The sequence below is a fragment of the Neodiprion lecontei genome, chromosome 3 (genome assembly GCF_021901455.1).
Source record: "Neodiprion lecontei isolate iyNeoLeco1 chromosome 3, iyNeoLeco1.1, whole genome shotgun sequence".
Lineage (NCBI taxonomy): Eukaryota > Metazoa > Arthropoda > Insecta > Hymenoptera > Diprionidae > Neodiprion > Neodiprion lecontei.
In genome coordinates this window covers 23,942,680-23,968,927 of record NC_060262.1, presented here as the reverse complement: position 1 = coordinate 23,968,927, position 26,248 = coordinate 23,942,680, and the positions used below count along the sequence as shown (strand labels likewise).

Sequence of the window (26,248 nt, the reverse complement as noted above, 5' to 3'; positions counted from 1 at the left end):
CTTCACCCATCGCCAACCTTAAATTGAAGCTCTTTAAACTCACGTAATAAAATAAATCACTATATGGAACACCAGTTCGGTGTCCCCCCGCGAATTCATTGCAACTCATGTATGTCATAGGCCATTGAAAACTAAAAGTGACGTATTTTTTTCATCGGCAGATAAAAGGCTTAAAGAGGTGAAAACGGTTCCCAAAGATAGGAACGCAATTGGATATTGATTTATTGATCCACATGATGAATTTGAATGAATCCAACGGTGAAATGTTCCTATTGAAGAATGAATTTTTGAAATTCGTCAATAGAACCTACGCCAAGTATATTTACCCTCGCACATTCTTGACGTCTGAAACAAATCAATCGAGGATAACAGATAGGCACTCGTACAACAATCGTATATTGTTTCAAACAGATGCATGCGTCATGTATTTGAATATATTTACACGTATGTATATAATTAGAAATAAGCTACGAATTTACATCTATCTATATTGACAACTATAATACAAATGTCTAGCACGCCAATTAGCTTCTTCCTCGCAACATATCATATTGCCAGAATCGGCTACAACGGTTCGTTTCATCAACAACCCCGAGGTTCATAAAACCGTGTTATATACCACGTCGACGTCGGTGTTGATGATCGAATCGATCTGTTGGGAAGTGTGTATTAAATTGACGTAATTATTATGGCCACTTCTTTCGTCAGCGTCGGGATAAACGCTGTCGTTTCGCACGGTGATTTTCACTTTTGCGACGATATGAGTATCCGATAGGTTTGGCACATTTTCAGCTGCGGCATTCTCGCATATCTCCGCGTATATGTCTTCCGCCTTAGCCTTCGTCAGGTTTGGCGGACTAGATGAAAGCACCAGACTATCCCTAACACGGGCGTAATTTGGCTCAAGCTCAACGTGAGCCTGATGTGTGTCCAGAACGCCAGCCGAGATCGATCTCTGAACGGGTTGTTTGGGACCCCTGTTGCTGCTGGATGACGTCACGTCCGGTTCAAGACTCGCGTACTTCTCCCCCGAACGCATGGCGACTTCCGGTCGCACGGCGAACGTGAAGGAAGCCGACTTCTTCGCCGGATTCCGGCTTTTGCTACTTTGAGTTAGCTTCGAGATTTTTTCTAGGAAACCACCACCGTTCCCCGTTTGTCTTGTCTGACTTCGTTCTCGACTCGCTGTCTTCTTCAGATTCTCTAAACCATCGCGGAGACTTCGCAGGATTGGCTTCGTTTCGGGCTTTGGCTTGATTTCCTTCAAATTTAGTTCCTTTTCTGGCGTGATCTTTGGCTGCCACGTATGCGGTGCGACTCTTGGCTCCGTTGCACGGTCACCCAGTGTCCTGCTGTTGTACAAAATGAGAATTAAATAAAACAGGTTTTGTAACCCTGAGCCCCTGGAGTGAATTCAAATTTGAGTTTAAGGGGGAATGGGTCGTACCACCTGAATCAAAACTGAGGAAAAGAGGAAGAAAACAGAAACGTTTTACAAAATCTTCAGCATTGTTAATCTTGATGTTGATTATGCCAATTATGGTGAACACTAATAAAACAACAGCCTTACGGTGCGATGGCAATGAATTTGCCAACAAAATTCGAAGAACACAAGGATACCAACGATTTGAGAAGCGTTTTTACAATTAAGACGTTGCAAATAATTGAACTGTTGAGACTCTGTTCACACGCTGACCAGATATAATTTATAAATTGTGCGAAAACCATTCAAAAAATTTTACATTAAGCTACAGTTATAATGTGCACATTTAATTGTTGACAAACATCTGTTATACCGTACTTACGCAAATCTATTTTTATCTACTCTAAGGTCAGCTATTTGTAAAAAAAATTTTAGGCCATCTTTGGAGATCTCTATAGTGAATAAAATAAGCCCCGAAATTATCAAAAAGGGATTAAAAAAACACCAAAGTTTGGACGTTTCAATTATAATACATTTTTTCAAAATGCTAATACCTCAGTTTGTTGTATTGGAATTCATTTTTATTTATTTCTATTAAATAGTAGGAATTTTGTTTCATTTGCGTTTAAAAACTGAAAGAGAAATAACACTATTGAAGATTTTTGGGACGGTTTTTTCTCTCCTCCTAAACTCTTATTTGATCAATGGGTCTTATTCATCCATAAACATTAGTAACTCGAATTGGACCAGGGGCTAGGATGACTGGAATTTCAAAAACTGCAATTAAGAGTTCATAAGAATTCAATTGTTCAATCATCCCGGTCTGCGTATTTTTTAGAAAATTTGGCGAATTTCTATAGTGCTATCCTATTCTATCCCAGAATGTACATACCTACATAGATATGTACAATAGAGACACACGTACCAGCAGGCAGTCAGTAATCTCTGCATCTTTGGAGATGCAAGGAGCCGAGTCTCCGAAGGATAACCGAGACGAGCGCGTCTAACTCGTGGTGCTCCAGGCCCTGAAACCATCAGTTCGAGCATTTCTGGATCGTGCACTGGTCTCTCCGGTACGAGACATCCCAAGACGATTGAGCCTCTGGTAGCTGTTTGAAGCTGCATCAAACCCGCGTACTCACGGGGAAGAGGGACTGGCAGCGGACCAGCCACTAGTCTCACCTGTGATAGGAATGCAAAGAGAATTAGAAATCTAATTGTCGCCTGCATCATTTGTCGTAAGGTCGCAGCATTGTTTTTGTAGACTCAAGGTTCGCACCAATCAATCACCAATACAATTTACATAGAATAACGTTACCGCACACATTATACAAAAGCGCGCATTCGCACGGGACTAATCGTTCGGTTGCTGCTGCAAGGAGTACCTGTAACAAGACCTTATGGCACAGGAAGACGTACCTTGAGTGGCAGATCCCTCTTAGCGAGCTGGTGCACCTTGTAGAGTATGGCGTCAGAGTCAGTGTCCAAGCTCCCGCTGGGGCAGGTCGCGTAAAACTCGCCTCTGGCAGAGAGAGGAGCGAAGATTTCCCTTCCGTGGGAGTCTAGGCACTGCGCGTACTGATCCTTCTCCAAAGATCCCTTAACCCCGTTGATCCCAAAGGTCAGGGGATAGCGCTTCGTGTCCTGGAATACCGCGACCAGCCGTAGGACCTCACCGGCACGGACCGTCGTTTTCGTGTAGTGAGCTCGGAGGTTACCGTTTTCTGTGAAAGACGTAGTAATTGACCATTAGGGTGATGACCCGGAGTGTGGGACTCTTGGAATAACGAGAATACATCAATGTCGTGTTTGGTAGAAAACATGAACGGAATAATCGCCAAGATTGGCTCTGATAATTGTCAATTCAGAGCACCAATGCGTTGTGCACCAAAGTGGTATGTGTATTCGAAGTATTGTTGCTGGTTGACGGAATGACGATATTGATTAAGACAGTTGATGAAATAATTGTTTTTACTAGTATGATCTGTATAGATCGAGGATGTGTAAAGAGTGTGAACACAACTTCGTTACAGTATCGTGGGTCGGAAAAGTATATGAAATTTGTACCGTTGTATAAAATGGAAAACCTTAATCACGACAATTGTTATGTGTTACGCTATACATGTGCCTTGGATAAATGAGGGCATACTGATAGAATGAAAACTCTAACAAGTTGAACGATTATCGATGCCAAAGAGTCAAGAAGACGAGGTATGAACTGCAAAAAAGGAAGAAATTTAAGTAAAAAAGTGAAGCGTATGTATATACTTATAACATGAATAAGCAAAAAAAAAAAAGAAAGGTAGCCATGTTGGATAAAAAAAACAAGTCTTGGTTCAAAATGAGTCCAAGTCTTGCAAGCTTTCGACAAAGATTTGGGTCGCAATAACACTTAAAATGAAGATACGCAATGATCTTACCGCGCTCTGCAATATGTTATGTTCAGAATTGACTTTCAGTCAGATAACTTCATAGGGTTAAACGTCGCAGGGATTCCTGCATTCCTGGATTTACTACAGAGAGTACAACTCATGCTGGTGAATCAGAAATTTAATAAAAGTACAAGACAGCGGGTCAAGAACGCTTAGCGATGAAAGGTTCATTTGCATTTGCAATTGTCCACGAAGCACGAAAATTGAATGCACTTTACGAAACTTGAGCATCGATGTGATGGATCGTTCGAACGAGTCGTTTATGATTTAAAGTACTACAAGAAAATTGAGTTTACATTACATGGAGATTTTTCTACGACGCCTCCAACAGATCGACAACTAGTTTGATAGTGACTTTGAAATAAAGAAGCACCTATGAAAGAAATTGAACTTTGATGGTCTATATTGTAAAACCCACTTTGCGAATAGATTTGATAGCTGGTAATAAACAAAATACACAGGATTAATCATTCCGATGTAAGCATCTTTCCGAATTGAGGGATTGATCCTCTTTGTATCGGATGTTCTATTTTTTTGGTACCTGGATTATTTCGTGAAAGTGGCCGCTCACACTCAGGGAGGTGGCAATCCTACGCAGCATAACGTAGGACACGAAATCACCGCGGCTGGTCGAGTGGCTACTTTCACCAAATATACCCTGTATATTTTCAATCATTGCAGGATCATCCGTTCGCACCATCATCAATGTGCACAGCATCCAACGACGATCGATCGTTAATATTCTGCAAGTCAGAAGTGAACTATGTAATGACGTGATTCCAAGTGGGTTTGGCTCGGGAATTTCCGTGTCACGGGTAACTGCTTTCAAACGCTCCATCAACCCAGTGTTAAACATTCCCATTTTCAATTACGTGCGTCTCATGCGAACGCGTGCAACATTCAAGGTGAAAGTATTTCCACGTGATACGAGGAGATGAAAAAGGAGCGAGGCATGCTTGATTGCTCATCGCCAAACCGCGTAGCCTGCAGCTAGGCAACTTGGGTTACGTACGCGTCAGCAGTAGTCTCAGGGATCCGAGTAAGTCGCAGCTGACTAGGCGCAATTAACAGCCGATGATTAATTGTAAGAGTGAATCGGGCGGAACAGCGGTATCAAGAGTTGGGAAGAGAGAGAGAAAAACTTTTAAAAAATTTTCAGCCGTGTTATTCGTGCGAATGATAGTAAACACGGATTAAATATACCCCCTAAAACTTGAGAGAAATTAATTTAAGATAATTCGATTGACGCAAGTTAAGATATCGAGATGATGCGAAAAGGTTTTATGATTAGAACGTTCAGTCCGATTAAGCTCTGGTGTTTTTTTTAAACAATTGTTTCACCATATAGATCCTCAGATATTATTTGAAAATAATATTACCGATAGTTATCTTAAGACGAGATAGAGATAGATTTTTGTAAGTACGATACACCGTGCAGCAGATATTCGTTATGAATAAAAAGTTCGCGTTATAACTGCACGTAATCTTTTTTATAGTGTTTATTGGAATTTAACCAGTGAGAAAAACAAGTCCAAAATGATGAGAATCGGAAGAAAACTGCAGGGTACAATCAGTTTGAACGTTTTAATCATAAAACCATTTCTGAAATTGTTGATATTTCAAATTGCGTTATTCACATTTTCTCAGTTCATTTCTATTATGTGGTAAAAATTTTGTTTTATGTCTATTTTGGTATTAATCTTCGTAAACAATATTGCTGAAGATTTTTTAATGAATTTTTCCCTGTTCTCGGTTCGGCCTATTCACCCTTGAATCTGATGAAATAAGTTATTCTTACCCATTTTCGAATGCGTCAGGGTGTAAGCCCTGAGAGGCGAAGTCAACAGGAAAGCTGGGACTCCGGCTCTCACAAGAGTCTCAACTCTTCGATAGACTCTCGCAGTTCCGGTCATGTTGCTGCCAGACACTACGGAGAACCAGCCTGGAAAATAAAAATGTCACGATTAACGATTGGTCTTGCTTCAATTAACGATTTCTATGATGGTATGAATTTTGTCTTACTCCGATACCACCCACAACGCGTCGTAATAATGCTCCGGTTGGTTGGGGAATACGGTGTAATCACGATCGTAGAGCGCGTACGCGCGATTCAAGAGAGAAAATTACGCGAAGATCGAGAGGGAAAGAAAAAGAGAGAGAGAGAGAGAGAGAGAGAGAGAGAGAGAGAGAGGAAGAGAGGAAAAAGACCGTTTGATATTAATTTGCCGTTAGCGGATGAAGAGTAGTCTCTGCTTGTACATCATATTCTACCTACTGCGACTTGTTAACTAAATTCGAATGGGAACTTTCCCACGATATCTCGTTATATAAGTTCAAATTAGCTCATCTCGCCGGATTGTTATCCCAAATTCAAATTTATAGCGTGATTTTAAGAACTTGGGTACGTGATGTGATACATACATGTGCACGAAATTCTTGATGGGCTATTGGAATTCGTTACGAAAACCTTCAGGGAATACTTGTTACTTATAAAAATCAGTTGCACGAATGAATTTAGGGAAGGCTAGTAAAAGTATAAAGTCACACTCTTGATAAAATTTCGGTCGGATCAACAAAATATAGCTTGGTTTTTTCGCAGTAAGCTCGATTCCATTATCGGATTCATAGTCGATTTGATTGCTGGATGCTTGATCAGGACAAGATGGTCGTAGAACGGCGTGCGAAAAAAAGCATTCAAAGAATCAAACGAAACACAATATTTCAATTATTCTGAAGTTTGAATGGCTACTATTTCATAACCAGAAGTTGTGAAATATTAAGAAAAATGCTGTAATTTATTTTGATTTCTATAACTTGTCTGAAGATGGAATAAAGCAACGAAAATTTTGTTAACAAATTTTATGGTCAATTATACTTTTTCGCAGTAACTCTGTCAAGTATAAAATTTGATTAAAAATCCCTCTCTTGAGGTAATGGGCGCTTATCATTGCTAAAGAGTTAGCCTTGATTCACGATATCAATTGGTTGTGTTGCGATGTAAAAAAAAGAATCCAAAATTTGTCAGAAAATAACTATGACATAATTGAAACCGTATAACACCGATTTCTCAAAGTTAACTCCTCGATAATACATATTCGTTTCAAACATGTTCGTATAGCTGATGCCGTTGTCAATTTCAACTCCGAAACAAAGATCGTACACATAATGTATTCTTTTCATAGAGTCTCTGTGAGAAATTTTTTGCACGCATCAGCGATTGAAACATCGATAATGATTGTCCTCCGGAGTTGGCCATAGTTCTTAGAATGATAATGACATCATAAAATTCAGAAGCCGATTATCCATGGTCAAGTATTCAGTCATCGTGATTTACCTTTCGCAATTATCGCCTATACGTTGGCTAATATAGGTGTACGAGCCTAGGGGATCTTCGACTCTCTAGGAACGGGATAAGATCGGTGTAAGATTTATACAGATTATGCTAATGAAAGCCGATCGTGTCCCGCGATATTACCACCACCTATATACCTGTATGAGTTGTACAACTATATGCGAGATAATATCTTCATCCCGAGGGCGAATAGGGTAGTTACTCCAAATACTAATTGCTAGGTACCTAGATTGTCGAGTCCGCGATCAACGGAGCGTTGGGTTAACAACATATTCTCCTTGACACTCAACTTTGACATCTTGGTAATTATAATGGGTGAAATAATTTATCGATCCCAGAGCTGGTATAGAGCTTGGAAATTACGACGTGCACACGTATAGTTCCAGGCATTCGCTCTACCTAGGCATCCCAGTTTGCATGTTTAGCAGAGACAAAAAATGCTTAGATACGTTCGCGTTGCGCCCGCGATTCCTGTAAATAACAAAAGGGCTGCGAATATCAAATTCGTACCAACCGTTTTGATTTATCGTCATTCCAATTGAGACACACCCGGTAGTCCCTCGTAACTCTGATCAGTTCGGTTGGTCAAAGGATTGGACTGAATTTTTCACCACGTCGAAACTGGTCGAATCCAACGCGTTCAACGTACAACAGATATGCACGGTACAAACAGCTCGTAAACTCGGGTTTTAAAATAATTGCGGTTATTATAGCCACGCTGATGGTACCGCTATAATGTAATTAAATTTTAATTCGACGCTGTGGTAGGCAAGAGCACCTTCACTGGCGCCGAGACACGGTGAAGGTGTTGAAAATCGTTTCTCGTTACTCTTTTGATTGCAGAAAAAGGATCCTGGCCAACGAGGCACTTCATTCACCGAAGTCAAGTCACGTTTTACACGAAACTCGATGTATATCTCTGACTTTTTTAGTAGATTTCAATTCTGCTTTGTGATGTAAGGACAACAATGGTAAAGACGAGAAATTAGATGAAAGAATAGAATCTGAGGGTAATGTTCTGACGTTAATACTTAATTACGGTCTTCGGAATGACTTCCGATTTTAAATTAGTGTAAAATTTAACAAATCTTTTCAGAACGAATCTAGTGATGCGCATCCAATTTGCAATGTGACTCACGAAGTGAAAAGTTACGGTCAACTGAATGTACCCATGAATTGAAAAAACAGCCAAGACGTTGGTAACAAATTGAAATGTATTTCGGAGGTAACGAACTTCTGAAGAAGCGCAACCTGCAATTAAACATTTTCAAAAATATGTTTGTAGCTTACGAATGCAAAAAATCTACGAACCTCGCTACAAAATTAAGAAAAAGGTCGATTTTTGGCCAACAAACTTCCTTCGACGAGGTTCGAGATGTCTTTCAAAGCCTGCGCGAACTAATCCCACGTTCGGTGGGTGCACCGAGAAAAATTTCATTTGTTATAGTAACTAGAAAAATTCAGTAAAACAGGTATCGTTAAAAAAAACTGTTTGAATATCGTTGAAATTATGAAAAACGAAGTACGCGTAACCATTTTGCGCTATTGTCTATTCTTTTTTGGTAATTGCAACGCAAAATCAGTTTGTGAGGTTAACTCTACTTTTTTAGTTAAACAAGGCTTTAACATCAATTTATTGTTGCACAAGAATTAAATTTTCGCAACAGTTGCAAGAAAATATAGTAACAGTGATCGTAATGAGAAAGAATAGTAACGGATACTAGACCTTCTGGTAACAGCTGCAAAACTAATTTTCATTTTGTACCTAGAACTATATTTTTCGATTGTGGTAAAAATTGAAATTAGTTAAGGACTGAGCGGTAACCGAAACTAAAAATTTCTCTCAGTGTGCAGTTCACGGTGTAACCCGGGGGTCCTTTTAGTCGAGGACACCGGACGACGCCGAGGATCAATTGACCGGGGGACCCTTACTTCCATCTTGGGAATGAAACGAGCCGATGTCTCGGGTCGCCTCGGTCATCCTGCCTTCGCAGCTCTGTCTTTTTTGGCATTTTCCTTTCCCCGCCGTCTGCTGAACGGATTAGCCCAGGGCATCATTATTTTACGGTTCGCACGTTCGTCTCTATTTCTCTTTCTCTATCACTCTCTTCGCTATCCCTGCCGGCCTCTTTGTTAAATCATTTGTAACGGAGTCTCGCGTCCGATAACGTTGTACCTAATATTAGGCTGGTATCACACTGGCTAAGTTTACTCAATTTCTATGCTGCCGTATAAAAGCTTCGAAAACGGTTCGGTATTGGAATATGAAAAGTGGCGAACAGTCGGACAGTGCGGGTTACCTGATCTTGGAAGATTAATAACTTTCTAGGCGATCGAAAGAACGATACTCATATTTGGTCACAAACGATCAGCAATTAAACCTGGGTCACGTGAAAGTTCTCATCAATATTAACAAAAGTTACCAGCCGAGCTAAAAGTTGAAGGTCAGCTGTAATGTATGTACTAATGAAAGTTAATTTTGGATCCTGGGTGCGTCATTCAACCTATTGTAACACGCAAATCGGGGAAAAATTATAACCATAAGTTGCGCACGGATAAGTCCCTTACAATCCCACCGCAAGGTTTGATCAAAGTTAGTGGTGTACTTTTCAGATCTTCCAGGAATCCATCAATAAATTATCTTCGCTTCTCTTTAAGTTCTCCCATTGTTTTCTAATGCTTCGTCAAAGTACAAGTTATACTCACCAACTGAATTTTTTGATTTTAGATAAAGCTAGCATGAGTTATCGTGTCCAACGCCAAAATACTGGATCTGCGAAAACTAGTTCTAAACGGCTAAATTTTCAACATTTATAGATGAAAATTTTATAAACTTCAAATATTGTTTTTTCATATGCTTTAAGTTTGAATCAAATAATTCTTCCATTATGTTTCTAAACAGTCAAGTCATGTATTCCATTAACAAGTTATGTTAAACTTATCGTTTTCTGAGTAGGCATGCTGTCACGAATCACAGCAGAATTCAGCGTGACTGCAGGTCTAGACACTGCAGCAAATGTTTTAAAAGGTAAGCCTATCATGGAGCCAATGCACTAATTATACAGGAGGTTACACAAGACAGCAAGTCTTCCGCCACTTTCCATTTCCATAATGGACATCCGACACAGAATTAGTACAGCCCGATGCGTCTAGTTCTACCTTATACATATGGTTCAATTATTACGACCGCAGCGTGTATATCCACAATAAAATCTGCGTGGAAAACGAGTGCGAGCAATAGCGAGGAAGTTGCATTGGCAGTACTGTCTTTGATTAACGAGTTGATTTCTCAATTCTCATTTTTTCGTCAAAGATGAAATCACCAGCAATCTGTTTTTGCTCTCATTTTTTTCTTGGCCAATATTTAAAACTGCCGCGCGAAAATTGATGAGCATCGAAAGTAATCCTGTTGTTGAAACAGAATTGTTTCAACCGTGTGAAATTCGCGTGTTGAATAGGCAAAAAGCTTATTTGTTTAATTTCAGCCAACTTACATTTACCACAGTTAGTATATATGAATAATAACATTAACGCAAGTTTTCTACATAACAGTCAATATTTTATATACGAGTATTGATTTAATTGCCAGCCAATTAAGAGGAAGTGGATACGTAATTCAGTTCTCATATAGATATTCTGAAGAAAACTTGGGAAAGATAAACCCACATTAACTATGTATATCCACAAGATCCACGAGAACAGATAGCTGCAAGAGCTCTCGCACGATTATCGTTTGCATTGGAGAGTAACGATCGGATTTGAAGGAAAAAGAAATCGGAAATTTATCAATTTCCTGCTGATCAATTATAAGGTTGAATAGGACTGTCTGATTCAAAGGGTATAAGGAACAAAGAAAAAACCGTTCAAAAAATCTCCAGCATTGTTATTTACGCTAATGATGGTGAACACGAATGAAACAACATCCGAATTGCGTACGATACTAACGATTTAAGAAGAGTTTTATTGATGAAACCGTACAAAATGATTAAATACTTTTCAGCGGTCAACTGAAAATCATTTTACAAATATTTATGCCTAGAGTGGATAAAAGTAGATTTGTTTAAGTATATACGGTAAGATGTTTTTAATGTTTTTCAGACAATTTGTGGGGATCCGGCAAGCGAGTGAAATGAGCTTAAAACATTACAACGGGATCAAAAACACCAGACTTCAATTATTTTGAACGTTTCAAAGCCTCTTTCCCGTCGAAAAAAATCATTTTTCGCAAAGTCAAAATGTTTGATAGAGTCTTTCAATTTTCATGCCTAAATAAAAAGTTTTTTGGCCAAATTTATTCAGTGAAAACCTTCTTTGGAGTGCGTTACTACTTTTCAAATTAAACAGCTGTTCCGTCATTGTGGGAAATACGCTACAATCGCTGTCAAAGGGTCCCAAGGCCCAAAACCGAGATACTGGGATCGGATCGAGTTTGAAAGGCTCGGATACGTGCATAGTGCCCATTGGCGGGGTGGAACTTTTTAGTGACTGGACCACGAACAGCATTTTCGCATTGCGCGGCGACATTCTTAAATCAATTAGCGCTCTACCCAAAGAACCAGCCGACCTTCGATGATCACACCACGCCGTACAACGCCTTCTGCGAAGTGTTCAGCTCCGCGAAGTCTTGGAAATCCTCAAGACTCCGCATAGTTTTTGCCGGAGGCCGAAGGACCTCGTCCTTTTTAGGGGATCTTCAATAGAAACGTGAATTCCCCGTCAAGCAGCACGAGCGCTACCGACAGTTATTTTTGAAATTTCTTTAGCCGGTCAATACGCGCGTGACTTTTTGCCTCCTTACCGCGGATTTCGAACTATCCGAAGACACGAGAGAGTCAGTGAGTAAAATTGATTAACGGCAGATCTGCGCGGGCAACTGAATCCCGCGATCATAGTTAGGTATACGTATATCTATAATAAAAAATTTTAATTGGCCAATTTTAATTGACCTTGCGTTACTAGTCGAACATTAATTTTCTCCATCTATATCGAGATCTTCGCTGCGGCATCCCTCAGGGCTAATTGCGCGATTGCTTGCGGGTATAAGTGTTTGGTATTAATTAACGACATAGTTCAATAACTTGCCGTTACAAACCACGATAGTCAAGAACGTTCCATTGTGACTATTTTCATTCCACGCTGTGCAATCAACGAGACTTTAAAAAGGTTTTACTACTAATTCATGAATGTACCGACCTCAAATCGATTAATTCCGTGTGACGTGGCGATAATTTTAATGCCGTCATTGTTAAACGTCGTGCTTGAGATTTGAAATAAAAACAATGGCATTACCCAGAGGTTTGTGCTTCCTCGCTTCGCCTGTTACACATGCAAACTGATTCACCGAAATGAATTGCTCTGTTCGCCGAGGTCCGTTAGAAATACGCTCTAGGATATCCGACGACGATTCAACCGAGCCCCGAAGAATGCCAGCCCTGTAAATTGACCGCAAAGAAATTTCGTTACGGGCTGTTATATATTTTATTCGAATCTTGCAGCCGCATCTTAAACTGTCGCAACACTCTCGCCGGTGTGAGAGGACTATCTTAATAAATGAGCCTCCCAAAGTGAACGCTGGTATTTGTGTATTGAGGTACGCGTTTAGAAGTACTCGTTACGCAATAGGAATATATTTCATGTCTTCCTCGCCTGCTCATTAGGGCTGCTAATTAAATTCATGTTGAAACAAGGTCGGAAAGTAACGAGGAATTTGGAGCGGTCAATCATGTCGCTCTGCACGCAAGCCCTTTATATATTTCTCATTGACAGCGGCACAGCTGGACATTTTTACAAGCACGAGGCGTGATTTCGACATGCTGTCGGAAAGAATTCGACCGAAGCTTGTACTTTCCATAGATATTAAAACTATGTCACTTACGTCCTGAAATAAGTATTTTTTCTCGTACTGAATAAGTTTATTACGCTGTATAGTGAAGTTTAACAGACTTTCGCCATTCGAGAAATGTGGGGTTTTCATTGGGTTTTTGAAATTCTGAATTATTTATCAGGAAATTTTTTGTTTGTTCGATCATAACTCGAAATCTGACGGACCGATCTAACGAAATTTGGTTCATTGTTTTGACTTCACTTAACTTAGAACCGATTAGATTTCGGGGAAAATCTGTGAAGCCATCCCTGAACTATTCAAGAAAACCATGGGAACAGCTGAATGTTCTGGTTCAGTTATTTTTTATGCTTTTTCCAATTCAGAACCGCAATAAATCGGTTGGCATCAAAAAAAAATGTATAAAAATATGCGGAATCATTTGAAATCATGCGTAGTGAGGAAATGTAAGCGAACAGTTTCTTGACCCCGCCGAAATTTTTACGGCCATCCCATTTTCACAAAATTGATCTTGGCACGTGCTGCTTTTAGGTTCCTTAAAATCCTTCCAGACTGTCAGACTTCCTCGCAATATCCCGCGCTCGTAAATTTAGTCCTGCCCCAGCCGTCCCCATCTCTGAACCCGCACGCGAACACCTGGGTATTATATAGCCTATGGATTTGGGAACACCTTGACGATAGCTATGTCGGCCGTATCCTATTCTTCACGGTAGTGAAATTGACACTGGTATACGGGTGCGGGACAAAACGGGTAAACGGCAGATAAAGGGTTGAACATTTTTTCTAGGAAACTTATCACCCGAGTGCGCACGCGTGGCACCAAGTTTTTCGATTGTTTAGGCAGGCCTGCCAACTGTGTCCGTCTAGTCCTCATTGGGAAACTTTCATAGGCGCAAGTTTCTCGACGTTATCTTGACTTATATGCAGTGCCGTCACATTTTGGCAACCTCAAATTCTTAACGCGACATAACCTTGAAAGGCCTATAAATTTCCATAGCTAGCGTATTATCGTAACTAGGTTGGTCAACTTGATGAGTAGACGGAGAACTCGGCGCGAATCGTTTGAATCCACCAATGGAATCATATAATTTGGCGCATGCGCAATTGGATGCCCAGTTTCCTGTGACTGTCATAGTATGTCATAACGAAAATTTACTGTAAAAGATATTGGTTCGCGTTAATTGACACCGAGCAGTATGGTTTCAGGGCTCGTGTGTTATATATATCAATTTACATATGCTAATTGACAAGCGGCAATTATGAAACTGTGCAGAAACGGCGCAGAGTATACGAACGGTAAGCTACATGTGCTGGCAAATCAATTACAATTACATTACCTTTAACGAATGGCTGTTGATCGTGTTGCACTCGACTCCACTGCATACGGTCATTTTATAGAATCAATTTTAATATTCATTCGTGTCCCTCTTATTCCATTAACGCATAATGGCAGCCATACGATTCTTGTATGGAGTGTAAATAGTAATACGCGTGAGGTATTCCTGCTCACGAATCGCTCCGGAATCCCACTTGGGGATTCCTGCGGGTCGATGACGCGGGTGGACAAGGACGAGGGTCACAGCTGGGGCTTTGTCAAGGCAGATGGCTCGGGTCTTGTTGGTTCAAGATGGGTATCCAGGTGCAGGGGTTCACTTTCACAACCTCAAAACGTGAGGGTTTCAGGAATTAATACCGATTTCATAACCAGAGGTGAGAAAAGGTCGTCTCATCGTTAGCTCAATTTACGATAGACATTTGTTATGAAAAAGTCACGGAGAGACCAAAATTACGAATCAGAATGGTGACTGAAGCTAAACCCTGGGGTACGGTACAGGAAATTAGTTATCATGTTCATAGGTATTTTAATTATTTGTAGGCAAGTACACGTATAATGTAGTGAAATTCATTTCATATCTGTCAACGAGAAGTACAAGTATATAAATTATTGGCTAACCATAACAAGAAAGTGTTCAGTTCGAATATTATCGTAGGAAACACTATGTAAGAATTGATACATAACTTTGAAATTTTAATTTGCTAACTTTTTTCACATCAAAAATGGTTTAATTTTCGTCACTTAAGCCCAACGCTTTGTCGATAGCCATCGCGAAGTGTTGTCTTCGAGTGGGTAACAAAAAAGCTTTATCGAGTGATCCTAACGATGATAGGGATTTGTGTAGCGTGTAGAGATGCAACGGACGAGAGTGAAACGCGTTATACGGAAGATACAGTACCTGAACAATCTTGATTTTATTGCATATTTACAAAATATGGGTAAAGCTTTCTAGACGAACTGAATAAAAATCGAGATGATTCTTACGCTCTATCGCGTGTAATAATACGCCAGTCTCTCAACTTTCTACCGGTCGAGTTCCGTCAATCTACCCTGGCAATGAAGAATAGTTGATTTGTAGAAACAGAGAGAGAGAGACAATTAAACGTTTTAGCTCAGTTTCGCTGAGACCGTAACAACGACTTTCTCGAGGCATATAATTTGTCTTAGAATAAAGATCGTTCATTTCAGCCGGTTAAGGGAGGGAAAAGTGTGCGGAAAATTTCCATGCAACTCTCGCTACTGCGACTGCTCCTGCCTTCGTTACATAGATTCCAAGGCGAGTATCGCGAACAGGGATCTGCATCGTTCGTAATTCTTGTAATATAGTGATACCGATATATTCCAGGTTATAATGCGATATTAGTTCGGCGGCAAGTCAACCGTGAAAGTGCCGTTCTGGGTCCGGCGCGCGTGATGCTTTATGTAGTCAACTAGCCATGCAGGTTATACTTGCGTGGATTCAAGAATCGTTATTCATACGATTGAAATGGCGCAGAAAAAGAAACGACCTCGATATCCAAGCGTACGAGGCTTTCAGCTTAAACGTTACGACCCGTTCAGGATACGGTGATCCCGCAGTAACGTGAGTCGAATTAAATAAATCGAAGAAATTTCACTTTACTTATGAAATTCAACCCCGGCACGGTAGTACCGCCGTTTCTTTGTATATTACACACGTGTGAAGTCCAGTTGTGAACACGTTGTAAGATAATCCGAACAGCCCAATCAGCATCCAGATGATTCATTAATTTATGTATAGGAATCAAGTATTACGGAATGTGAAACACAGACGTGACGCTCGTGTTGCATCTCCCACGTAGCTCGATCAGACGGCGGAAATCATGACAGATCGCCGTTATAATTGAAAGTTGATGGTTAGTTCGGGTCTTCTTGTATGCTGGACATGATCACCAGCTGTCCTCTCTAGAATGTTGTTTAACTCAGAGATACGTATCTGAATTTTAATCTTCTTTACACGTGAATTTATACTGTATAATATAACTGTATTCCACCATCAAATATGACGTCGATACCTCCGGGATTTGCAATCAAAACTTTAGCACTTAAGCCATTGTAGCTGGGATTTACATCGAAAGGTATTCGTAGTCAACTGATACCGATATATCGGAATGAGTTTCTTCATAGAACATTTTCGCACGTGATTGATTTCTCAAGTATCAAGTAGTAAGTATACTTACTAGTCGGCATGTTTCAGAGATTGCCTGCCGCAATGAGAGACATTGAAAGTGAGAATACATTAATTTTTGAAAAGAGAAAAGATTTTATGTCACCATAGAGACTACTTGATGTTATTAGAATTGTTTGGATTATTGATACTACTTTATGAATACTTGCACTTCAATCGTATTCTGGGATTACCGTCTTTAGTAGGTATACTTCGGAACACTAATAACGATGCCACTACAACCATCCCGAAATCAAAACAATATTCAACAATTCCATGCAATTGGTCCAGTTCCAGAACGATAAGTCGTTTTGAGGTGCAAATACGTTATACGTATGAACGGAGATCGTGAACGTATGTACCATAATTTGCGGAGTCACGTAACGACCGGCCCTTAAAATGGCTGGGCACTGAAGATTTGCTGATCGTCGGACAATTGAGACGTTTGCGGCCACTTTGCGAACCGCGGTAAGTTCCGTTCGATCTGCACCGTATGTTGGAAGCGTTACGTTTCGCTGATTTAAATCTCGTCAACTTCTTGCATCGATTCAATTAACACCTACGTGCGGTGGCATTCCGAAGTATTTTAACGATCCGAAACAGCCTGAGATTTGCGAGACCTCAGCAGGTAACAGTAAATCACTTGATATACGTGGCGGATCAAGACTCAAAACTGTATATGTGACACTGAACAGTGCGAAGAGGAAACATTTCGCCTAATCCGTAAGGTCGCCTGTGTTCAATCGGGTCACTGCACTTTCGGTAATCATCGACTAATTTCATCACGGTAATTAGTGTATAAGCTCGATCTACTTGTAGGCCTGTCAAGATCGCAGACTTCGATTACTTTTCTATCTTCTATGATTTTTCATGAAACTAATCAATTTGTGGATACAAGTTTCGACATCGACGAAGCTGAGTCGTTAATCCGTCGCCGGATGTGGGCCGTGAGCATCAATATGTCATCTTAAGCTCGAATTATGACGTTTCGGATATTAGGCATATATACGTAAGATTTATCGATCACGAACAACATGTTACGCTTGTAGCCAAACGCTCGTTTGAATACCAGACTTAAATATTTGAACCTGGCAGCCAAGCTAATAGATTATTCTATCCCACGCCATGGTAATGCGTTGTGTAATGTGGTGTCCATTTTTTCAGAACTCTAGGCATTGGTTGTACAAAAAAAGTCAGTGACAGCGTCGTCAGAGTAGTTTGGAATGACAAATAGAAACACCCAAGTATTGCGCTTCAACGATCTATAATTGGACTATTTCATTCGTAATTATCTGTATCATTCCTCATATCTTTCACTTTCGATTGATGTACGTATTTCTTGAAATCCAACTTTGAACCTCGCAAGAGCACCAGATCACTTGTAAAAGTCAAAGATTACTTTGAAAATCACTGAAAAAGTCGTATTTTTCTCCAATTTTTTTCAATTTCTTTGTTTCCGTTGACTTTACATCAACTTTCAACAGTCGAATGATAGTGCGCAACTTGGCGAGCGCGCTACTTGGAATGATACTATAACGACATTAAACGTTTATCCATGTGGCCATGGTACTTAACAATTTTCACATATTGTTCGGCAAAAAACTCTTGTACTATTCGTTATCAGATTTCCTGCACCATTCATGACCAATGAACATCCAACTACCACGTGTTGCCCTTTTTTCACCGGAAAATGGAAGCAGGTATCTCTGTTCCGTGATAAGACACGATTTGCATTGGCTACCAAAGTCAGCCGTTAATCAATGGTTCATTGGCTCATGAGATCTCCTCCGCATCTCGTGCATAGGCGCAACTCTATCCGTTAATACTCGCACCGAGACCGCGGTGTTTCGTTATCTTCATACCATATTTCCAATTATCGGCTGTAACATTGAAACAGCTTACTTACGGAGCGTCAGTCCTTCCCATAAATTAAACTGTAGATGCTTCCTGCGTGCCATCTTGAACCATATTTCAGCCGAGATACGAGTCACCGAGTAATGCATTATACGCGTCTGCAGGGTACATCTTGGACTGTCCTGGACTGCCGATGACCTCTCGAAGACTCAAAGGCTCACATCGCGGAAATGCGGACATCCGGAATTCCCGATGCACGACGCATCGCTAAATCGAGATTGTTTTCCTCCTCCTGAAGGGATCCGCGTGAATCAACCAGCTGAGTACGATTCTCTGACGTAGCATAGATCATAGATCACTGCCGGCGTCGTCGGTACAAGCTGCTATTCGCACGCGCCTCGGCTCGCTGGCCCCTCTCTTTTTCCATCGTCTCCTGTCTCGATCTCGGCTTGATCATGCCTCTGAGTCATAACCCGACATCACGTCAGTCATTGGTGCGAAGATCATTTTTCCGTACTGCGAAGGTGGGCTTTCGAAACGAGTCTCTTACGCGATCGTGACGTTTAATCTATCGGGATCGCGGATCTGGCTCGCTTTCCGAATTGAACACATGCTTCCACGGAGGCGGAACTTCGGCATGCCGGTCAATTCAGCAAACAAGGAGGTACGGCTCGATTGACGATTACATACCATAGCAGTTCGCATCAAGTCCCGCGTTCCTGCGGTCAATGATCGGCCGGTACGAACATGCTAACTGTGCTCGATAATATACAATTACTGACCATAAATGGCTCGTGAACAACTGATCGGCGTTGCACGTGAACAAACAAATTTGCGAACGTTAAGATCAGCATCGATCGTCGATCTCTCGGGTCGCGGTTCGCAGTTGACCTTCTGCCCTTGGCATATTACTTCGTACAAGCAACTCCCGCTAGTCTTATTCGTAAAAAAATCTTCTACACATTATTTTCTGATCGGCCATAGAAGCCTCGCTAGTATTACTTGTTTGGAACACGCGATAGAATATCCTCGATGTTATAGCATTTCTTGTGGTGTGGAGAGTACTTAAATGTCTTACTGAAGGGAGTGACGTACGCCGTTTGCTGTTTTAGCGGTCTTCGATAAATTGTGGATAACTAATGCCTAGCTTGTGTGATAGTCGTATTTTAGTGTAAAAGAACCTCAGGCCAGATGAACTTCAGGTTGTGTGTAACGAAGCAAGGTCTCGACCGTTTGTACGGTAAAAAGATGGGTTAGATAACTTTATGCAAAAAGAAAAGACAACGGTATTGTTGCAACCGTTGTTCATCATTTAATTGATTCCGAAGCGGTCACTCGCGATTTGAAGTCAGAGATCAAAACATATTAAGAAATAGTTTTTGTATAGTGATATAAATTCATATAATGCTTAAGTCCCATAGTGAGGTCAGATAAATTCTTGATATTAAGGACGGAAAACGAAATGAAAAATAGTATCTGCAAGGTATGAATGCAAGAACCTATACAACGCTAACCATTCGCGTTGTGAATCTGTCGGATGATTCGATTTATTGGAACCTATCGAATGAGTGCGGAAGAATTTTGTGCAACCCAAGTTCTAATTTGCCTGACCCGAAGTTTAGAAATAGAGATATAACAATAACAGTTATTAACATGTTACACCGTAACGCAAAATTTAAGTTGTTAAGAGACGATTTTGTAAAAATTGAAGAAAATTTCCATTTCAAATTGCTTCAAAACTGCAACATATACGTACAGCAATTCGAGTTCTACCTGACGATGGCGCGTTAAATCTTTCTTGCTATTTTGAATTATAGCTGAATGATGGATTTATACGCCACCTGTCTATCATCTGGAAGGTCTCACGTGAGCTTCAACGAGCCTCAACGATGATTACTTAATTAATATTCCCAAGTTTATGATAGGTACGGGTTGGCTGAGGTTACTGCACGATTCTACGGTAAACAATTACTCGTTTCCGCGCTCGTCATTTAATAGGCAGAAATGGTTTTGCCCCCCTTGTTACACCGGATGTTTCCATCCATTGTTTCCTTAAATCATACCACAGAGTCTTGTGACTATTCAGGGAACTTGTTAGCTCCACTTTGTGTTACAAATAATGTTGTTACAAACGCGTTCTCTCTCGTCAGGCGTAGCAGATATAATTAACATACTATAAGTACGTTTCAGGTTTCCACTGCACGGATTCGCAACACTCGGCAAGTGTCTTTTGCACGGAGGATTGGATTAAGCTATTAATTCGTTTAAAATCGGTTGAAAATGCTCCTTAATTTGCAAAGTGATTCTTCGGGATCACTCGACAAGCTTGGGGTAGATTCACTTTTTCTCGGATGAAATTAAGATTAATACTTCAAATTGAGAATTATATAGATAGATCATAGATTACAGTGTAATGCGGGTATCGCGAAGATACAGCGCCGTGCTAACGAGTGGGAAATGTGTTAATGGCATGCGCCCACGTGGCACACGTCAGCATTGCACCAACAATAGTACTTTACGATGCGTTCCTAGCTAGATGTATATTTTCCATTAGCAATATAAGGATCGCATTTCCACCCGAGTCTAATGACCGGTAAACTTCTCAATAAAAATTTAAACCTGACTGCAGAAACAGAACCTTATTATTATCCACTTATGCCTTTCATCTCGGCAGTTATTTCTAAACGATTGTTCTAATTTTCTTGCGGATGCAACATGTCTCTACAAAAAAGATGATATATTTGGATCGATATCCTCGTTCAGCCTTTCTAATTAATAATAATTATTCCTTTGTCAGTGGGCTCTTGTTCAGTAAAACACAGTATGTACGTATTTAGAAAATCGGTATCAAGTAAGAGCGAACGTTCCTGAATGGTGTGAATACAGATTCAGTGAAAGTGTAATCATTTTGTAGGAAGCTTAATTTCTTAGAGTAACCACAAGAATAATCGATTTAAATGAACATTCAAGCTTTCTAAAATATATTCTAGTTCTTTAATGTCGTTGTTATCAAATGATGAAATGATGTATTGAAACAAAGTAACAAAAATGTCGCGGTAATTGTCGTATTTAGATTCCGAATTGATCGGTAGTTCGATTTTAAGTTTCATATGCTCTATTTAACACGTTAGAAAAGAGCACACGTTATATGAGAAATTTTCCGTTGCAGAACGGGACTATTTCGATTTTATTTAGAACATTTGAACATAATTGTGGCAAGCTCTTAAAACGTGAATTCTATTTCAATAAACAAGAGGATCGATTTTCATCCTGAAATTCTCAGTCGTTCAAAACAAGTCAATGATATATAACGAAAAAATATTGAGACAAAAATTTGTTTTCGCATTCCTTTAAATAGATGTAATGACTAGTCAGTAGTTACGCAGGCAAGTTATCGATTGAAAGAGAATTTTCTTAACTGCTTTAGCCGATTTCGGTACCGGGAAAAGTGTGCTGACGTAAATGATAAGTCGATCAGTGACGCAAGATAAGACTGGGTAACGAAACTCACCGGGATAGCCTTCGGGGATGACGATTTCTGGTCCCACCTTGACGTCGTGCCGGTAACGATGCATCAGCAGAGTAGCCGTGACCCTGAGTGACCTTGGCTGCTGCTTGTAGAGGAGAACGGGCCTGCCACCCGTACCCTCAAGTCGCACAACCCTCGGTAGGGAAAATCTATCGAGGAATTCCCGAAGGGGCATAAATCCACCGGAGTTCGTCTCCGCCGTCGCTTCGCGCGAACTCGGCAGAGACTTTGGCAGGGATGTTCCTTCGCCGCTGGAAATCGTCGAGAATTCGCCGTTCGACGACATTCTTGTATCGTGATTCACGATCGGATATCGCTGCTGCTCTTCGAGGTTCAAACAGCGTCGATCGATGATCGGTGGTATTTCATCACACCAACTGCTTCCAATTGTGTTTCCAACAAGGTTTTGTAACGTGGTGGTCAAGACAAAGTCACATTCACTCACTTAGTAGGGACGGCGTAAACGCGTCCACTTTTCACCAGGCTTCTTCCACTCATGCCGGTCGACCTAAACGAGGTTTAATTCTTAATACGGCGTCGTAGACGAATTTTCACCTCGCTTAGTGACGCTTGAAGGCTATGACGATTCGTCCGGATAATAACAGGTTTGTTAGAAACACTTTCTTCGGTTATGTCACAGTAAAGGCACTGAGAACTTCCTGCCGCCTTCCGCGTGCATTAATTCCTGAGGATCGGAACTCCTGGGAATACACTAGCCGACTAGTCAGCCTGAGGTATTGTCACTTCCGAAGTTGACGGTGAATCCGTATGGTTTCACTCTCGAGTCAAGACTGCGGTTGTCATTTTATTCACTGAACGATATCCGTTGCCTCTGGCAACAGAACGCAGTGAAGGTTAGGCGACGAAAATAATCAACGTAACTAGCTACGTTTGATTTAACACAGTTTCAGTCTACGCACTAGCGGTTTTACCTTCACAATCGAAGAACTAATTTTCTTGTTAGTCGGTCCTCGACGGATTAAGCACTGACTCAATCGAATTGGCACACGATTACCAAAAGCACTTATACACGAAGCAGAAGTTTTCCAACTCTTCAAAACTCATCGTCGTCCTCTTCTGTCCTTTCTTTCCACCGTAAATCAGCTTGTTCGTTTCCATCAACGACTCCGGGAATATCGGCATTTGGATGGTCTGCGTTATAATTCCTTCATCGACGCTTCGTCAACATCCGTGAAATGCTCTTGACCGTTCTTTTGCATTCGTCAAGAGTCTAAATCCATTTACGAATGATCGAAAGTTCGATTCTTACTATTTGAACAATCGATAAATCCTGTCTTCGGTCCACTACTTGCGGGCATTTGCGCGATCCCTCACTTGCAACAGCTTTTTCTTTTCATCTACCCTCTCTAATGATTCGGAAGTGGATTGCGAGAGGTGTGCAACAGTAATCTGAAACGCGACGAAAGAAGAAACAGGGATGAGTTATCTTCCAAGTAACTTCTGGAAATGGTTGAAAATTAATTTAAATTATCTTGATTCGGATTTTTAAAATCTACATTATAGGTATACATTACATACGGTACGAACTCATCGAAGATACTTTTCCAAAGATAATTCAAATTTTGCGAAACGAACAATTCGATCTGACCACTTTTCATTGACGTTTGACGCGTACCAATCTGAGTACGAACGAACTAGGAAAGAGCGAATAAATTCTGCTCATTTAAAATACAAGATTCTGTAAAACGATTGCACGATCCATACAGTGAGAAGAAAAACGTATAAAAAAAAGTGAAGGGCTGCCGAGTCCCCCGGGGTTTATCCGAGCATCCGATCGACTGAAACTGGCAAATTAAAACGTAAACTGGGCAACTGATTGGCGAGAGGGAGAGAGGCAGGGAGAGAGAGAGAGAGAGAGAAAGTAAAAATGTGAAGCGAGTTGTCAAACAAGCTTGGCTGGTCGTACTTCTGCAGAACGATGCGATCGTGGCGGAGGACGCGAAGTCACTGACGCCGGGCATGAGGCGAGCTGCACGTAAGTGCCACGGCTTTCGGCTCCCCTCCGAGCCCCTGAGATTGGCCGAGGCCCCCACTAGGCTGGGCGAAACATCGCCAACGTTGCCTATTTGTAAAACTATTCCATTGTGCCTAGCGTTTCTCGTTTCGTGCTTCCGACAGACGTGCCTGACATACAGCGCGCGTTCGATATAACAAACGCGGCGATATCGGCGTTAATTCGAGTCAGTGAGATACCGCCGCGGTTTGGATCCGAGTAACGCCGATTACCCGTGCTCTAATTATCGGCAATTACGCTCTATCCATGACTGGGAGTCTTTAGCGCGCGAAAATAACGGTTTCCTATGGATCGTGGTACAGTTGGCTGCGGTCGAAACAGTCCGCGATACACCGTAAAAGAGGCATTGGCCCTGGCTATTCGGCGAACGCTGATTCGAGATCTTTGGGGAATCCGGAGTCCGAGTTGTTCGATAAAGCAACTGTACATACGGAGTGAATTCCTGACGACTGCACGGTCCGTTGTCTGCTAAAATTTAATGCGCACGCGCTACGATCCGAGAGCGGCTGTTTGCCAGGGCGACCAACCGTCATAAACGTAACCTCAAAAGTCTTTTCATTTTTCGCGGGCTGTTCTAGGTTAGATACATCGCAGCGAACTGCCATCTAAACTTATAACAGTTGGTCACCCTGGTGTTGCAGCGCGTGCGCGTTAAATTTTAGCAGACGACGGACGATGCAGTCGTTAGTAATTCACTTAATGCGCACAAATGACAGTTGTAGCGAATCGTTGGTCTGGCATGCACTGCGTGTGAAAAAGTTTTACGCCTCGTGCGTTGCAAAACGGCAGTTGATTCCTAACACTTTTTGAATTGAAAACTGAAATTGGTTATGAATAAAGTAAAATTCTGTAATGTATAATATTTTCCTTTCAGGGTATACACGAATACGTAGAATCTACAGAAATATGATGGAATCACGCAATCCAGATCATGTTCTAAAATTATGCATAAGATCGAACACGGTATTTACTAAAATTTACAAATATTTTTTGGCTGCTTATTAATATTCAAATTGTCTATTGTGTTGAATTAAAATAACATCGAAATGATCAAAATTTAGAACGGCTTTAGTTTGTCAAAATTTACGCGTTATATTCTCCCAAATCCTTACGCAAATTTATGTACATAATCAACAAGAATCATTCGTCTCTTCGAACTTTCGTGATTCGACCATTCAGGCATGAAGAAAAATTTCTAGTTCTGGCTTATTACAGTGCTATACTATTTCAATTTTTTACCACTCTGGGTATGAAATAAAAATATATGTTGCAACTCTAACCAGATAATTTAGCTAGACCGTGTTACTGTTCCTTTGAACACAACTACTCGTACTCTATTTTTTGTGACTGTTGTAATAATTTCATGTTCGTATATGACGATAAAGCGACACGTAGTAACAAAATTTCCCGAATAAAATAAAAAGATTAATATCGAATTTGTCAGTAAGTATATCGTAGTGACAACTATATAATTTCCCTATTATACATAGCTGCTTGTATGTACCATATTTTCACGTCATACTAAAAATATATTAAAGTTGATACAACGGCGACCATTTTATTATAATTTCCTGCATAAGTAACTGTGTCGAAAGGAAGTTTTCAATCAGACATTGGCGATAATAATGGTCGAACGGAATTTTTAACATTTGGAATGCTGATATGCGTCACCCGGAGATAGGTTGTGATCACTTGTGATTATAAACATACAAATTAGGCCGAACGTTGATCTTATATCATTACGCACCGTGTTTCCAAGCTCATTAGGTAACAAGTCAAATCGGGTATTCAGGGGTTGAAGTTCACGCGGATCATTAGGTACAAATTAGCGAACGTCCAGAGAAGGAAACGGCTGGTTTCGAAGGGCAGAGCGTTAGTTCGGCGGACGAGAGGACTGACCGTACGTCTCGTAATAATCATGACGAAACTAATTTGCAAGAAGGATCATTGAAGAGGGCTGTCGGCCTTGCGGACCCCCGTCGATGAATATGTCGCGCACTTCGTTGGGAGGCAAAGACGATATTCCCACGGTGAGAGATCGCGAATCCGCGTTAGCACAGTTGGTGCAGAAGTTCCAAGGAGCAGCTGGAGAATTGCGCGGCACGCTGAGTCCGCAGCAAGGACGAGGTCGCCATTTTATATATAAATACACCAACAATTATTATCGCAGCGTGAGCTGGGTGTGCCTTGGTAGCTACTGCAGCGGCATCGGCATCGGCATCGGCATCGGCAACAGCAGCAGCTGAGAAAATGGAACGGG

General features: G+C 40.9%; 1 protein-coding gene across 3 annotated transcripts; it reads right to left on the bottom strand.

Moving 5' to 3' along the window:
• Nucleotides 1-390: 390 nt before the first annotated feature.
• On the bottom strand, nt 391-23,930 carry LOC107220974. 3 transcript variants are annotated; one of them, XM_046734408.1, is made up of 6 exons: nt 23,493-23,849; nt 21,936-23,363; nt 5,654-5,797; nt 2,843-3,147; nt 2,349-2,605; nt 391-1,349 (listed from the first exon to the last, which is right to left on the bottom strand). In XM_046734408.1, the coding sequence occupies exons 2-6, from the start codon at nt 22,237-22,239 to the stop codon at nt 599-601; spliced, it is 1,761 nt and encodes a 586-aa protein (XP_046590364.1). In that variant the 5' UTR covers nt 22,240-23,363; nt 23,493-23,849; the 3' UTR covers nt 391-598. The 3 variants fall into 3 exon arrangements, with proteins under 3 accessions (XP_046590364.1, XP_015515287.2, XP_015515294.2); XM_015659801.2 differs by lacking the exon at nt 23,493-23,849 and adding an exon at nt 23,881-23,930 and having other exon boundaries at nt 392-1,352; XM_015659808.2 differs by having other exon boundaries at nt 392-1,352; nt 23,493-23,847.
• Between the last annotated feature and the right edge of the window lie 2,318 nt (nt 23,931-26,248).